This window comes from Hydra vulgaris, chromosome 14, assembly GCF_038396675.1.
Source record: "Hydra vulgaris chromosome 14, alternate assembly HydraT2T_AEP".
Classification (NCBI taxonomy): domain Eukaryota; kingdom Metazoa; phylum Cnidaria; class Hydrozoa; order Anthoathecata; family Hydridae; genus Hydra; species Hydra vulgaris.
Window position 1 is genome coordinate 29,392,267 of NC_088933.1, and position 15,069 is coordinate 29,407,335.

Here is a 15,069-nt window from a genome sequence, read left to right on the forward strand (position 1 = left end):
TGATTTAGAATCCTCATCAGACAAGTCTTTAAATTTAAAATCGTCTTTCGATGAAACTTTGTATAATGAATCAGATGAAACATATCCTTAATAAAACAATTTTAACTTTCATAAAACTTTGTTTTTTGTATCTTTGGCAATTATTATAGTAGTATTATATAAAACGATACTTGACTAAATGTTCAGTATAAATTATTTTGATATAATATAAAAATGTTTATTTTTTATTATTTTAATAAATAAAATACAAATAAAAAAGGAATACAAGTTCGTTCATTTTAAAGTATGAAGTTATTTTTTTATTTAAAAAGTTTTGTCATGCAGAATAGTAACAACAATGAAAATGTAAAGGAAAAAAAAAAATTCAAACTTTGACCACCCAAAAAAAACTATTGACCGTCAATTTTATAAATTAACCGGTCAGTTTGACCGCTCGCCTTTGATTTCTTATTTTCCACGCTGATGTGTATATATATATATGTAATTTTTATAGTAAAACATTAGTATAAATTCTTTTTTAATTAAATCTTAATACATTTTTAAAAGACCTAATAAAAAGATACAATACTAGTAGAAATAATTAACAATATTTGTCACTTTTTTAAAGGTACTCTTTACCTCTCGGATAATGAAGAATAGTGCTTTTAACATTATTTTCAGAAGGTTGAAACATTTCTGTAGCATCTTTGCACTTGTTTGTTACAACTGGTTGTTTGTTTGAACTTTCTTCAAACTAAGAAATTAAAAGTAAACAAAGAAATTAGAAGTAAACATGAATACCTAACATAAAGTACTTGTGTTTAAAAAGGGATATAAATTTTCAGATTCTGCATACATGTCTACTTAGATAGTTTTACAAACTTAAAAAACAAGAGATTTTAAATACCAAAAATTTTTTACCATTTATTTATTTTGGGATAATGAACAGTATTTTATTTTTTTACATAATTTGTATGTAAAATTTATAAAAAAAATGATTTATTTAAAACTAGTAATGAATGAAATGATTTATTTATATAATAATTTTTTTTGTACTTTTCTTAATTTTGGCTTTTTGACTAATACCTTCTGTTTCTTTGTTAACTGATGGACTTCTTATGTACACTTTTGAATATAGGTATGCATGGAAGCTTATATTTATTTCATTTATTTCCATAATCTAATTAAACATTCAATATAAATTAATTTAAAAGTGAAAAAATATATAAAACTAAGTGTAAAATGCAGCAGCAGAGCATGCTGCCCCATGAAATAAGATAGTTGATGTATATATTGGCATATAAGATAGTCGATGTATGTATGGAAGCCCCCAACGGCAGGGAATTTCAGTGTGGTCGCAGGACATATCTAAATATGAATTTATTGTTACATACATATATATACATACATATACATACATATATATATATATATATATATATATATATATATATATATATATATATATATATATATATATATATATATATATATATATATATATATATATATATATATATATATATATATATATATATATATATTGAGCCGCTGTCTAAACATACTATTTTTCTGAACATATTTGCTCACTTTGGGATTTTATAGACATCTATAATCATCGTTTCAAAAAAATAAGCTGATCCAGACTTGAGGTAATTTTGGGAAATCATTTCAAAGTTTTCAACTATTTGTCTCTTTTCTCAAAAAAATTATAATTCCTTTTTTTTTTTCCAAGATTTTTTTTTATTTGAAAGTGTTCACAGAGAGTTCTGATTTTGATTTAATTTATGTTAGTTTAATGGAAGCTAGAATTTTTACCTGTGTATGGTTAATCTAATTTTTAGTATTTATTACTGCAATACAAAAACTTTTTATTTTTCTCATATTGGAAGAAAAAACATTTTATATTTTATATGTATTTTAAACAAATGTTTGTCATTTTCAATATATTTTTGTAACATAAAAGATGATAAAATTACTTTGAAAAAGTATGCAATGTTCACATTTCTCTTGGTTACCATTCTATCTAGTTTTTAACTAGCATATATGCCTCTTCACCCTTCCATAAACTTTTTTTAAGGATTTGGATGAAAGTTTTACAGTTCTTTCCATTGATTGTTAGTTGTTTGACAGATTAGTGAGAGAAATTTCTCTAGCAGTTTGAATAGTTTGTGGTAACTTACATGAGGTAATAAAAATGAAATAAGACCCTCTAATTGTAATAAAGTAACATCAACATCAAGCAACATTAACATCAACAAACTCAAAACTTCAACTTTGAAGTTTAAGGGTATAACTGAACATCTTCACTCCTTAAATGTAACTTTATCAAATCATCTGAAACAAATTTAAAAATGTAAATAACTATTTATATGGTTTAACTTTTCAAAAAATTTTAATTTATACGGTATATTATAAGGTACTTGGACTAGACGAAGATAGGGGGTCAAAATAGTGGGGGACCCAAGCTAGTGAGTGGCTAAAAAAAGGGCCGATCATGTTATGTAAATTTTTAAACATTGTTTGATAATACTTGTATTACATTTTAAAAATGAAATTTATAAGATAAACAGAAAGCGACTTAGGGCCTTCATTTAGGACCTCCACTTTTCATGATTCGCCACTGATTGCATAAATAACATAATTTAATTTAATTAATAAAGTTATATCCAATTAAACAGTATGTAATTTAATATAAAACAGCTGTACAGTAAAAATAAAACTTTATCAAGATAACTAGTAAGTTTATTCATTTTTTTTTAATCGATATTTCATACAAATCCAAATAAAAACTAACTAATTTATATATTAATTTGTTAAAAAGTCTTTTATTCATCACAGAGCTTTGTAGTTTTTTTGTAAATTGCTTTGTTAATAACTGTTTACCGTCTGAAAAGTGTAGTTTTGTTCTCAAACGTTAGGAGAATTTACTCTTAAATTTGCTTGTTTTTCTTTTATGTTTCCCAAAAAGATTACAGTCTTTTTTTGCTTTTTTTTTTGTGGCAAATAATTTCTATATATAGAATACATAAATCCCATGCTGAGCCAAGAGCTATCTGATACATGATAGTGGCTTAATATATATATATATATATATATATATAAATATATATATATATATATATATATATATATATACACACACATACACATAACTTTGGATGTGTGTTTATTTCCTACTATATATTATTAACTATAAATGCGCGTCTGATTTCTGATGTCACTTTGAAATAGCCTGATGTTGGACCTACAGCGCATACATCAACTATCTTATAGCTTGTTTTCATGTATTGCTATATATCAACTGAGGGTTTGGCATGGGGCAGCAATCTTTTTTTTTCATTGTTCTTTGTTGGTTTTTCTTCTTTTTCTGAAAATGCCATATGCTATAAAGATAGGAAAAACTAGTAACAATTTGTTATCTTTATAAGCTATAGTAGATATATATATATATATATATATATATATATATATATATATATATATATATATATATATATATATATATATATATATATATATATATATTCCTATAGTAAAGATTTTAACTACTCTATGAATATAACAAGACAAAATTAAGGTCAGATTATGCCAAAACGCATTAATTTAATTGAACAAACTAATTAAATTTATTGTTTTTTTAAAAAACCACAAAAACGCAAACTAGGACTAAAATGTTTTTAAAAACATACTGAATGTTTTTATTATATTTCATGCACGGAGTGTTGCTACATCAACTATCTTACAGCCTGTTGCTACAAAGAAGATCTGCTACATCGACTGAGAGTTTGGTTGGAGCAGGCAGTCTATCAAATAAAAAAACTAAAACTTTAAAATAAAAGTTTTTAAACTTTTTCTGATTTTTAAATCAATTTTTAAAAACAATGCCTGCATTCTTAGAAAATTAATAAACTGAGACTGAGGAGATCTTAATGAACTCTCAATATATTCAAAAAAAATAAATAAATTAAGAAATAACTAAGAATCCTTGCCGCTCGCCCCCATCTACACCACTTCGGTTTATTTGCCTGAGAGTAAAGCTAATATGACATCCTTGCTTAAAAAATGCAATCTTTGATCTATAAATTATAATACTTTTAAAGAAACGTATTAATAAAATATTATTTTATCGTTGATATAAAATATATGATTTATTAAACTAAAATTTAAAGAGTATTTTGTCATATATGAGTAAGTTTTACTCAATCTTAAGATTCAAAAACAATAAATAAAACACTTAAAAAACTTGTAGAGGTTAATGTCATTTTTTAACTTTATGGTATTTCTATATAAAAATTTATTAGTTAAAAACTTTTTTTTTTAAATTTAAAAGATCAATGGAAAACATTTGAAATAATCTTACTTCAATATTAACCTTAGTTTCGTTTAACTCCAACAATTCCAAAGCTTGCGCTGCTTCTTCAAGAGTGCCCTGCTTTAGTACATGCTCTGTGTCGTTTAATGAATTCTCATTGTTGTTGGTTGCTACCTAGATAGTTACTCACTTAAATAAGAATCATAAACAGCTATTAACAAAACAGCTATTTAGCAATTAGCAATGACCAATAAATTTGTGATTATTTAATTCATTTGTTAAACATTTATATAAACATGCCAATAATTATAAAGAATATATATAAATAATATAAAAAAATATAATCAATATATTATAAAACTTATATAAAAGTATAACATATTTAAATAAGTCAATAATATTTGCATTAATTCTTTTTGATTCATATGATTATGCAAATAATCTTGATCAATTCAATCCACGAAAACAATTTATGAAAAAATTTCATATAAACTTTCATTCCAGGATAACTGAACGCATTTTTACTTTTTGAAATACAAACATAATTTGAAAACATTTTTGAACAAATGGAAAAAATCTGAATAAATTATAATTATATATTATATTTCTATAATTATTTATATTAATATATTTTATTTCTAAAAAATATTGAGCTTGGTTGAACTCTCTCACACAAACTTGTTTGTCTTTTACATATAAGAGCATGAGAACATAAGTTTTAAATTTTATAAATTTAAAACAATAAAAATTGTTTATCATGATGCTGGCAACAATTTTCAAATTTTGAAATGTTAAAAATAATAAACCAATCTGCATTTAAGTAATAAAAAACACAATTTATGACTATCAAAAAAATTAGAAATATTAAAAAAAAATTTAAATAATAAAATTTTAAATTTAATTTTTTTAAATAAAATACAATTTATATTTATATTTTTATAATAAAAAAAATTTTAAATTTTTTACAACTAATGACAAATATGTTTATCAAATTTTAGAGGATATTAATACTACAATCAGGGATGAGGTAAAATACATTAGATCAAAAACAAATAAGTTTGTTCAATTTTTGTACTATTTTCAAACCATTTAAGATTTATAGTTTAAAGCATTTCCATTTACTGTTTCTTGGATGTCATGTTGAAAATTGATATTTGTTTTTTTCAGAACTGAGTGAATTTTTCACTACTTTTCAAATTCTTTGCAATAGTAGACATCTCTGTCTAATATTGTAAAAAAACTTAAAAAGTTTTTCAAGTATTTATACATAAAGTACTAACGATATATACAGAAAGTAGGAGCAAGAAGAAGAATTCATATTTTATAACCAAGCTCCTGGATCAATTGCATAAATATGTTAAATTAATTTTCAAGTGTAAAATGAAATAGAGAAAATTTATAATACACAATTAAAATAATAAAATAATAAACAATAAAAGGGCTACCAAAGGTATTTTTGTAAAATAGAATATGCATTGAAAATTCATTTGCAATGTCACACCTCTTTTAGAGGTGTGACATAAACTTGTGACACCTCTAAAATAGCTTTGCGGTATATCATTCATTAGTGATCTCTGCCTTGAATTTTCATTAAATAAATTAAACATTTGTATGTACTTTATTTTATACCTTTAACCCTTTAATTAAAACAAATTTCTTTGCTCTTGCCATCTATTTTAACTCTGTAGCTCCTAAAGTAAATGTTTAAGAGCATCCAAAGTATCAATAGCAGGGAAAAAGAGTCCACTCTCCATTGCAACATCTTCTTTAACTCACTAACCTAGCTTAATTACTTGACTTCTAATTGAAGCTCTTTTTAAAACTCTATTCAATGTTTGTCTTCTAAAATCCATTTTTCTACTTTAATATCAATTGTCCATCTTCCTCATCTGTCAATTGTTCATTGCTTCGTTAAATAACCTTCTACCTGGAACTGTTAAATGCCTTATTACTTTAACATAACAAAAGAATTTTTATATAATCTTTTTAAATACAAATTAATTTATATTAATTATACTTTTTATTTCAATTAAGTATATAATATACATTAATTTAGATATATATATTTATATATATCCAAGTCAAGTTCAGGATCATCAGGATCATCCTGCTACTAGTATCAAGTAATCCATGCCCCATGGATCTGCTATTAGTAGTCTGCAAAGTAACTTTCTATAAGTTGAATCTTACCTCTTGCAAAATTCACAAGACTTGCTTGCTCTTAGTGAGACTAATTTAAATTCTGCTATTCATTCTTTAGACCTCAGTATTGATGGGTACTATCCTTTGATTCGCAAAGACTCCAATTTTTCCTAATACTACACTCTTTTAGATGTAATTTCTGATCAAACTGACATTGCACTTTCTCTTTACACCTCTGGTAATTTGTTGTTATTAATGATTTTAATGCCCATCACACTGAATAGCTTGGCTCTAATGCCACCAACCCTGCTGGCACTAAAGCCTATAACTTTTGCATTTCTCAATCTCTTTCTCTGATAGTTAAATTTGTGATTCATTTTTCTGACAACCCTAATCATTTACCTTCACTCTTCAATTACTTACTAATAGACTTTAATTACTTACTAATAGACTTAAGCTAACTGGGATTCTTTTTGTGATTTTCTGCTTGTTGGTCCTTGGGCTGATGTCTTTTCGCCTCCTATGTAATCCTTATTCTGGCAGGATGAAAAGCTTTTATTCCTTCTCACCAGTTACAAGTCAAACCTCATTCTACCTCTTGTACTATATCTAATCTTAATCAATTTTTTCATCTTTTTTTAAAAGAATAACTCTCTTGAGAATAAATGGCTAATTGTTATGTCAAGAAATTGATGTTAAAAGGTGTTGTTTTATCCTAAGCTCCATTATTCTCGGTTCACTAAATCCCATCTTATCTTACATAAATCTTATCTCAGAAGTTAGGCTTTATAGACTTTTGGAAAATTATCTTTAACAAAGTTAGGTCTAACATTCCATCTCTCATTAATGGGACTGATTTTATTACCTCTCCTCAGGATAAGGCTGAACTATTCGCAAAGAACTTTTCTTCTTATTTGACTCTTAAATCTTATGGCCATACTCTTCCTTCCATTCCAGCTAAACAGGTTAACCCACTAGTGTTAGACATGTTAAACATTCAAACCACTCCAGCATCTGTTGCTTAAGTCATACTCAATTGAACTCTTCTGCGACATAGGTCTAAACAACATACCTGTCATAGTGTTATCAATGTCGGCAATGCCAACCTAAAAATGTTTGAGGTCAGCAATAACTCATTTCTACGTTTTATGATAAAACCTTTGTGTCAATATTTTTTTGCAAAAAATATTGACACAAAAGTTTCCAAAAAATCTTTCCTAATTCCACATGTCCTCCAGAACTCTCTTTAATTCTCACTAAACTATTAAATAAGTGCTTGACTGAATCTTATTTTCCTGCCTTCTGGAAAATGGCATTTGTAGTTTCAATTTTTAAAAACTCTGGTAAACATTCTAACCCCAACATTCATCAGATCATCCTTCTATCTGTTATTAGCAAGGTCTTTAAGTCTTTGATCAACAAATTTCTTACATCCTATCTTGAGTCAAATAACATACTGTCAGACAATCAAAACGGTTTTTTGATCCTCTCGAAAGCTGACTTGCTAAATGCTGTGGGGTAATTCCATGTAAATTGAGCCAGGCCATGTCACCATACATCTCAGATTTTGCTGATTTTTATACAGTTGAGAGTACTTAGTAAAACAAGAAATTCTTGAAAATTTTAGCTTCTAGCTCCAAGAGGATCCTGAAATATGATCATTTTACTTTCAACTGATCTTGGCCAGGCCCCTCTTGTCCTCTCAGAATTGAGAACTTTGTTTAAAGGTTCCAAGTCACATAGCTTTAAAAATATTTGATATTTTGACTTAAAAATTTGTACCTGACTATTTTCAGGGTTGAAGAATCCAATGAAATAATCAAAAATATAAAATAATATTTTTAAGTACCTGTAATTATCAATTTAAATAACTTCAGGCAATTTTTTATATACCTGATTATGATGCTCAAGAAACCCACGTGGCCTTGATGATATCAAAAAAAAAAATTTTACACGTTATTCTAAATTTTATGATTTTTCACAAAACATAAGAATTTTGATCTGCAAGTATATGGATTTCCAAATATGAATACCGGGGCACAGGCCCCACTTTTTTGTAGCGGAATCTTGCAATACATTTTCCACTACCTTTCAGACTAGCTAGAGCTATGAAAATTTCTGCATTTGTATAGTGTTGATAAACAAGCATTTTAAAATTAAAAAAGGGCCCAAGACACTAAGGGAGGGGGCTGGGGGCACGTGCCCCATTTTTTTGCGCATAATCTTGAGATGGACTTTTCACTATCTTCCAGACAAGCTGCAGCACTGAAACTTTCAGCATTTGTGTAGGCCTGATGAACATGCGTTAAAATTGTCAGACGACCAGATAGTCCATGGGGCTCGGGTACCTGGGACCATGACCCACTTTTTTCTTAAAAAAATTTTTCTTTTTAAAAACTTTTCTTTTTAAAAATTTTTCTTTTTAAAAACTTATTTAAGATAACTTTAAAACTATGGTCTTCAAATTTTTTTTTAGATTTTCATTTTAACAGCCTTAAATATTTCATATGTTTAACAATGTTATCAATGTTTCCTAAATTTTTGGGAAACATTGATAACATTGCTTCCCAAATTTTTGTGATTTTATTTGTTTCATTTGGTTTTGATCATTCTATGTTCAATAATCTTTTAAAAATGTTTTAAGAAACTTAATGTTTATAAGAATTTTGATTTGCATGTATAAGATTAAAAACAGTCTAAAGTAATTATTTTAACAGAATTTTATTTTGTATAATTTAAAATTTGAATTAAAAAAGAAAAATTTATTTTGCTAATTCTAAAATGGTAACAGCAAGTTGTTAACAGAAACAAAAAACATCTTGTCATTACACTAGTATAGAAGAAATTTGTTACCTATTAAAGTCATCATTAACATTTTTAACATTAACAAATTGAGTATAATTAAACTTTGTGAAAAGGAAACTTTTTTTTTGTCAAAGTAAGATAAAAGAAATCAATCACTGTTTAGTTTTGTATTACCATGGTGATTGCTTAAGTTGCTTTCATTAAAATAATTACTATTAGTTTCTTATTTTTAAATTAATCTCAAATTGTTTTTACTGTTACTGTAAGAATGGATTCATGTGATTTTGGAAAAAAGTTAAATGATACTTGTCATAAACTAAGTTATTGTAGAAAGATTGATTTAAAGAAATTTGATTGCTATAGAGAAGATGCCAGAGAAGAATTTATTTGGAGATCTGGAATAACAGATGATAAAATTTTAACAATCTTCCTTCATCATGCAAAGATTTTTGGTACACACTTTGAAAAGAAGCACACAAAATGTTGTAATTTATTGGACAAGCTACGAGAGGAATTAAATGTTAGTTTGGAAACAATAGGTGTATCCCCCATAAAACTTCATAGCATTCCAAAGCATCAAGAGTTATCTGTTGCTAAAAGTAAAGTTATAAAAACAATCTCAAAGTATGAAGAGCATATTTCAAAAGTATATAATGTTAGGGAAGAAGAACTGAAACATAAAATTCCTCATACGAAAATTATTGACAAAAGTAAATGCGATGATCTAGACAAACTAACAGCAGAAATAAAAGAAAAGTTAATTGTTTCTGACCAAAAAACTAAAATTCAGTTGTTAACATTTACACCCGAGTCTTGGTCAAGAAATTTTGCTGCAAGATATTTCAACGTCACTATATACCAAATTAAAGAAGTGCGCAAACTAAAGAAAATAAGTGGGATTTTTTCAGTTCCAGGCACTAAGAAAGGAAAAATATTTTCAGAAATAACATTAAATAGAGTCAACAATGTATACCATGATGACGAATTTACTAGATAAATGCCTGGTAAAAAAGAAAATGTAAGTATTGGTAGAAAACAACACATGCAAAAGCGCCTTATTTTATGTAATCTTAAAGAACTTAATGTTTCTTTTAAAACTAAATATCCTCAAAAAGTTATTGGATTTTCAAGTTTTGCAGTTCAAGACCAAAATGGTGTATAACTGTTGGAGCATCAGGCACTCATTCTGTTTGTGTATGTACCCTCCATCAAAATGCAATACTCTTGACCAATGCTATACAAATAAAATGTACTTAAAAAAGATCTGATGACAAAAGTTGTTTGTGATGTGACAAGTAATGAGTGCATGGTTCATCGATGTCCGAACTGTCCAGGTATAGTTTCTTTAAAGAAGTTTCTGGATGCACAACTAATTGACAATGACAAGGAGGTGTCATTCAATCAGTGGCAGAAAACAGACAGAACAACATTGATCTATCAGACAACAACAATGGAAGAATACAAATTGATGCTATCAGAGGCAATAAACAAGTTAACAGCTCATTCCTACATTGCAAAATGTCAAGCAAGATATCTAAAGCAACAAAAGGAAAATTTAGCAAAAGACTGCTGTATTGTCTTAGGTGACTTTGCAGAAAACTTCACTTTTGTTATTCAAGATGAAATCCAAAGTTACCATTGGTGCAAAAGTCAATGCACATTGCACCAATCGTTTTGCATCGTTTTGCTTCATGTCAGAAGATAATGAGCATGACACTGGTTTTGTGTATGAAGTATAAACACAAATAGTTAACTATTTAAAAGAATATCATCCTAAAATTTCAAAGATTCTTTATTTTTCTGATGGTTGTAATTGGAACTAGGAGCTATCATCAATTTAAACCAGAATCTATATTATTCATATTTGGAAATCCATATACTTGCAGATCAAAATTCTTATGTTTTGTGAAAAATCATAAAATTTAGAATAATGTGTAAAAATTTTTTTTTTGATATCATCAAGGCCACGTGGGTTTCTTGAGCATCAAAATCAGGTATATAAAAAATTGCCTGAAGTTATTTAAATTGATAATTACAGGTACTTAGAAATATTATTTTATATTTTTGATTATTTCATTGGATTCTTCAACCCTGAAAATAGTCAGGTACAAATTTTTAAGTCAAAATATCAAATATTTTTAAAGCTATGTGACTTGGAACCTTTAAACAAAGTTCTCAATTCTGAGAGGACAAGAGGGGCCTGGCCAAGATCAGTTGAAAGTAAAATGATCATATTTCAGGATCCTCTTGGAGCTAGAAGCTAAAATTTTCAAGAATTTCTTGTTTTACTAAGTACTCTCAACTGTATAAAAATCAGCAAAATCTGAGACGTATGGTGACATTTTTGAAATTTTCTGGCTCAATTGACATGGAATTACCTTGTGGCTAAAAGATTTTATCATGCATTAGATGGGCTAACATTCTTCTTTATTTCTTAAAGTTCTGGGGTACCTCAAAGTTCTATTATTGGTCCTGTTTTGTTTCTTATCAACATTTATGATCTTCCTGACATTTTTTATCTAAAGTGGCTCTATTCACTGATGACTCAACTTTAGACTCCTGTCTTGAAAGAAATTCTTGTAAAAAACAAGAATTTCTTTCAAGACAGGTTCACTTAAAGGCAGTTGATCTCATATCTGATCTCACTTCTGTAACAGATTTGGACTTAGGGTAGCTTGTGAATTTTAACTCCAACAAGATTCAGTTATTTTCTGCAAATAACTATCTCTATACTTTCAACGTTCATATATCAAAGAATGGCAATCCTCTCACTGAGCCCACTTCTTTATGTCTTCTTGGATTATTGTTCATTACTGACCTTCCATAAAACCCATTCATATAAAGGATTTCAAAATTAGCATCTGCTAAGGTTAATTCTCTTTATTGTGCTCAACATTTTCTTTCTCCTGATTCCATTCTCTACCTCTACAAATTTATTGTTCGCCCCTGTATAGAATACTCATATTTGGAATAATCATACTTGAACTGATTTTTCTAATAATGTTCTTTCTCTTCTAGACAATATCTAAAAACGCATTGTTAGCATAGTTGGACCTACTGTATCTGCCAAGCTTAAGCCTCTCTCCCATCTTCATAAAGTTGCACCTCTTTCTTTTTCCTACTAATACTATAATGGATGCTGCTGAAAGGAGCTATCAACTCTAGTTCCATTAACTAAATCTCATTCTCGTTTGACTCTTCACTCAACAAAATCTTATTCTTTTACTCTATCTGTCCCAGCCTGCTATAAAAACTTTTATTCATCCAGTTTTTTATAACTCTCAACTTAATAGTGGTTGCTTGCAACCTAGTTGGGGGTGAATAAAAATTAAAAAAATAATAATATATATAATTTTATGAAATATATTTAATAAACATATATATATTTTTATATACATGTAGGCCTCGGCTGGAATAAATGAGTGCAAGAGCAGTGAACCTGCCTAAGCAGATATGGCAGACAATGGGAACGGTAAGCTTTTATGCAGCCTTTTTTATTATTTAAATAAAAAAACTCATGGATAAATTAAAATTGATTACATTTTAGCAATAGTTTTTTAAGTTTTACACTGTAATGTTTTGTAGTATATCATAAAAACATCAGAAAAACAATCCTCAGGAACGGTTGTTTTTCTGATATTAATTCAAGCATCTCAAAGTTTTCTAGAAAAATTTTTCAAAACAAATTTGCATTTGACCAAATTTGTTTAACTCTATTTTAATAGAGTTTAAAAATTCATTGGAAAATATTTGATTACTTTTTAACCAAAATTATTTATTATTTTACAAATATTACTTTGTGTCGCATTTTTTATTTCCATATTTAAAAAATTCTTTTGTTACTCTCCTTCTTTGTAATTTTTTTTGTTTTTGTTTGAAAAGTTTAAAGATTACACTAAATAAAATACTCAAAAATCACTTGTCAAATTTTTTTTCATTAGACACAGTGTTTCATCTATAAAGACTCGTCAAAAAATTAATATTATGAGTCTATGGATGAAACAGTGTTAATTGAAAAAAATCTGATGAGTGATTTTCTACTAATTTATTATTGCTCTGTTCTTTTAAGAACATAGACCAATCTATGTTCTTAAAAGAACAGAACATTTTAAATGTATTATACAATCTATGCATAACACATTTATATATATATATATATATATATATATATATATATATATATATATATATATATATATATATATATATATGTGTGTGTGTGTGTGTGTGTATATATATATATATATATATATATATTATATATATATATATATATATATATATATATATATATATATATATATATATATATATATATTTATATATGTAAATTATGTTAGTGTATTTTACAAATAGAGTGCTCAATGTTCTTAAAGAACAGAGCAATAATAAATTAGTAAAAAACACTTATCTAACTTTTTTCTTCAACTTGAAGTTGGATCACCATTGCTGGATCATCAGGAAGAGTACTCTTCCTGATGATCCAGCAATAATGAAACTTCAAGTTGAAGAAAAAAGTTGGATAAGTGTTTTTTACTAATTTATATATTTATATATATATATATAACATATATGTAATATATATAACATATATAATGTATATATAATTAATATGTAATATATATAATATTTTTGTATATATATATATATATATATATATATATATATATATATATATATATATATAATATATATATACGAAATATGAAATTAAATGATAACGATAAACCTATAGATATATAAAAAATTTTCAATGAAATATTATAAATATATATTTTATTATACAACAAATAATCTATATATATATATATATATATATATATATATATATATATATATATATATATATATATATATATATATATATATATATATATATATATATATATATATATATATATATATATATATATATATATATATATATATATATATATATATATATATATATATATATATAAGTTTAACTAACATGATTCTCTGGTTCTAACTTTTGTTTATCAGGTACCTTCCAAAGTTTTTTGAACCTGCTTGAACAATTAGTGCCTTCAATAGGAAGAGGAAATCCAGCTTTAGTAAATAAATCATTTCCTAGTGAATAAGAAAACAAAAATCATCTCTACCATTAACACTATATCTTTATCATCATCGTTAAAAAAAAAAAGTTTAAATAAACTTAAACTAATGAACAGCACAGATGTTGTTAATAAAAATAAACAAGTTTTTAATGAAGTTTTTTGAAGTTTAATGAAGTTTTAATGAAGTTTTTTTTTGTTTTGAAGTTTTAATGAAGTTGAAGTTTTAATGAAGTTTAATGAAATTTTTAATGAATGATATTTCTAATATTCATTAGAAATCTTAATACTTTTTTTATTATTTAACAAACTTTATATATATTTTTTCCTTGTTTTAAATAACAATTATTTAAATGATGATGATGATTAAGGATAATGATAATGTTGATTAAGGATAATGATGATGATGATGATAATGATGATGATAATGATGATGATGATGATGATGATGATGATGATGATGATGATGATGATGATGATGATGATGATGATGATGATGATGATGATGATAAAAATGATGATGACAAAGCAGACATCATCACAAGTCAATCCAGCCAAATTCCGAGGGTTGAATATATATACACTTGTATATAATATATACACTTGTATATAATATATACAAGTGTATATACATATATATACATATGTATATAAACATAATTAGGGATGTACACTCTGACTTTTGGTTGGTTGCCAGAAGGGCGACTGAAACAAACCAGTTCATCAATTTTGGTCGACTGTCGACCTTTTAAG

At 26.4% G+C, this 15,069-nt stretch overlaps 1 protein-coding gene across 2 annotated transcripts in view; it reads right to left on the reverse strand.

The window, feature by feature from the left end:
• Positions 1 to 15,069, reverse strand: part of LOC100204520 (constitutive coactivator of PPAR-gamma-like protein 1 homolog) — a 47,667-nt gene that overhangs the window by 14,710 nt on the left and 17,888 nt on the right. Inside the window, exons 3-5 of one of the 2 annotated variants that reach the window (XM_065817401.1) lie at positions 14,214 to 14,332; positions 4,343 to 4,468; positions 619 to 733 (exon numbers count right to left, since the gene is read on the reverse strand). In XM_065817401.1, coding sequence (XP_065673473.1) covers positions 619 to 733; positions 4,343 to 4,468; positions 14,214 to 14,332 — 360 coding nt within the window. Of the gene's footprint in view, positions 1 to 618; positions 734 to 4,342; positions 4,469 to 14,209; positions 14,333 to 15,069 lie in introns of both variants that reach the window. The other variant, XM_065817402.1, reaches the window with a different exon arrangement.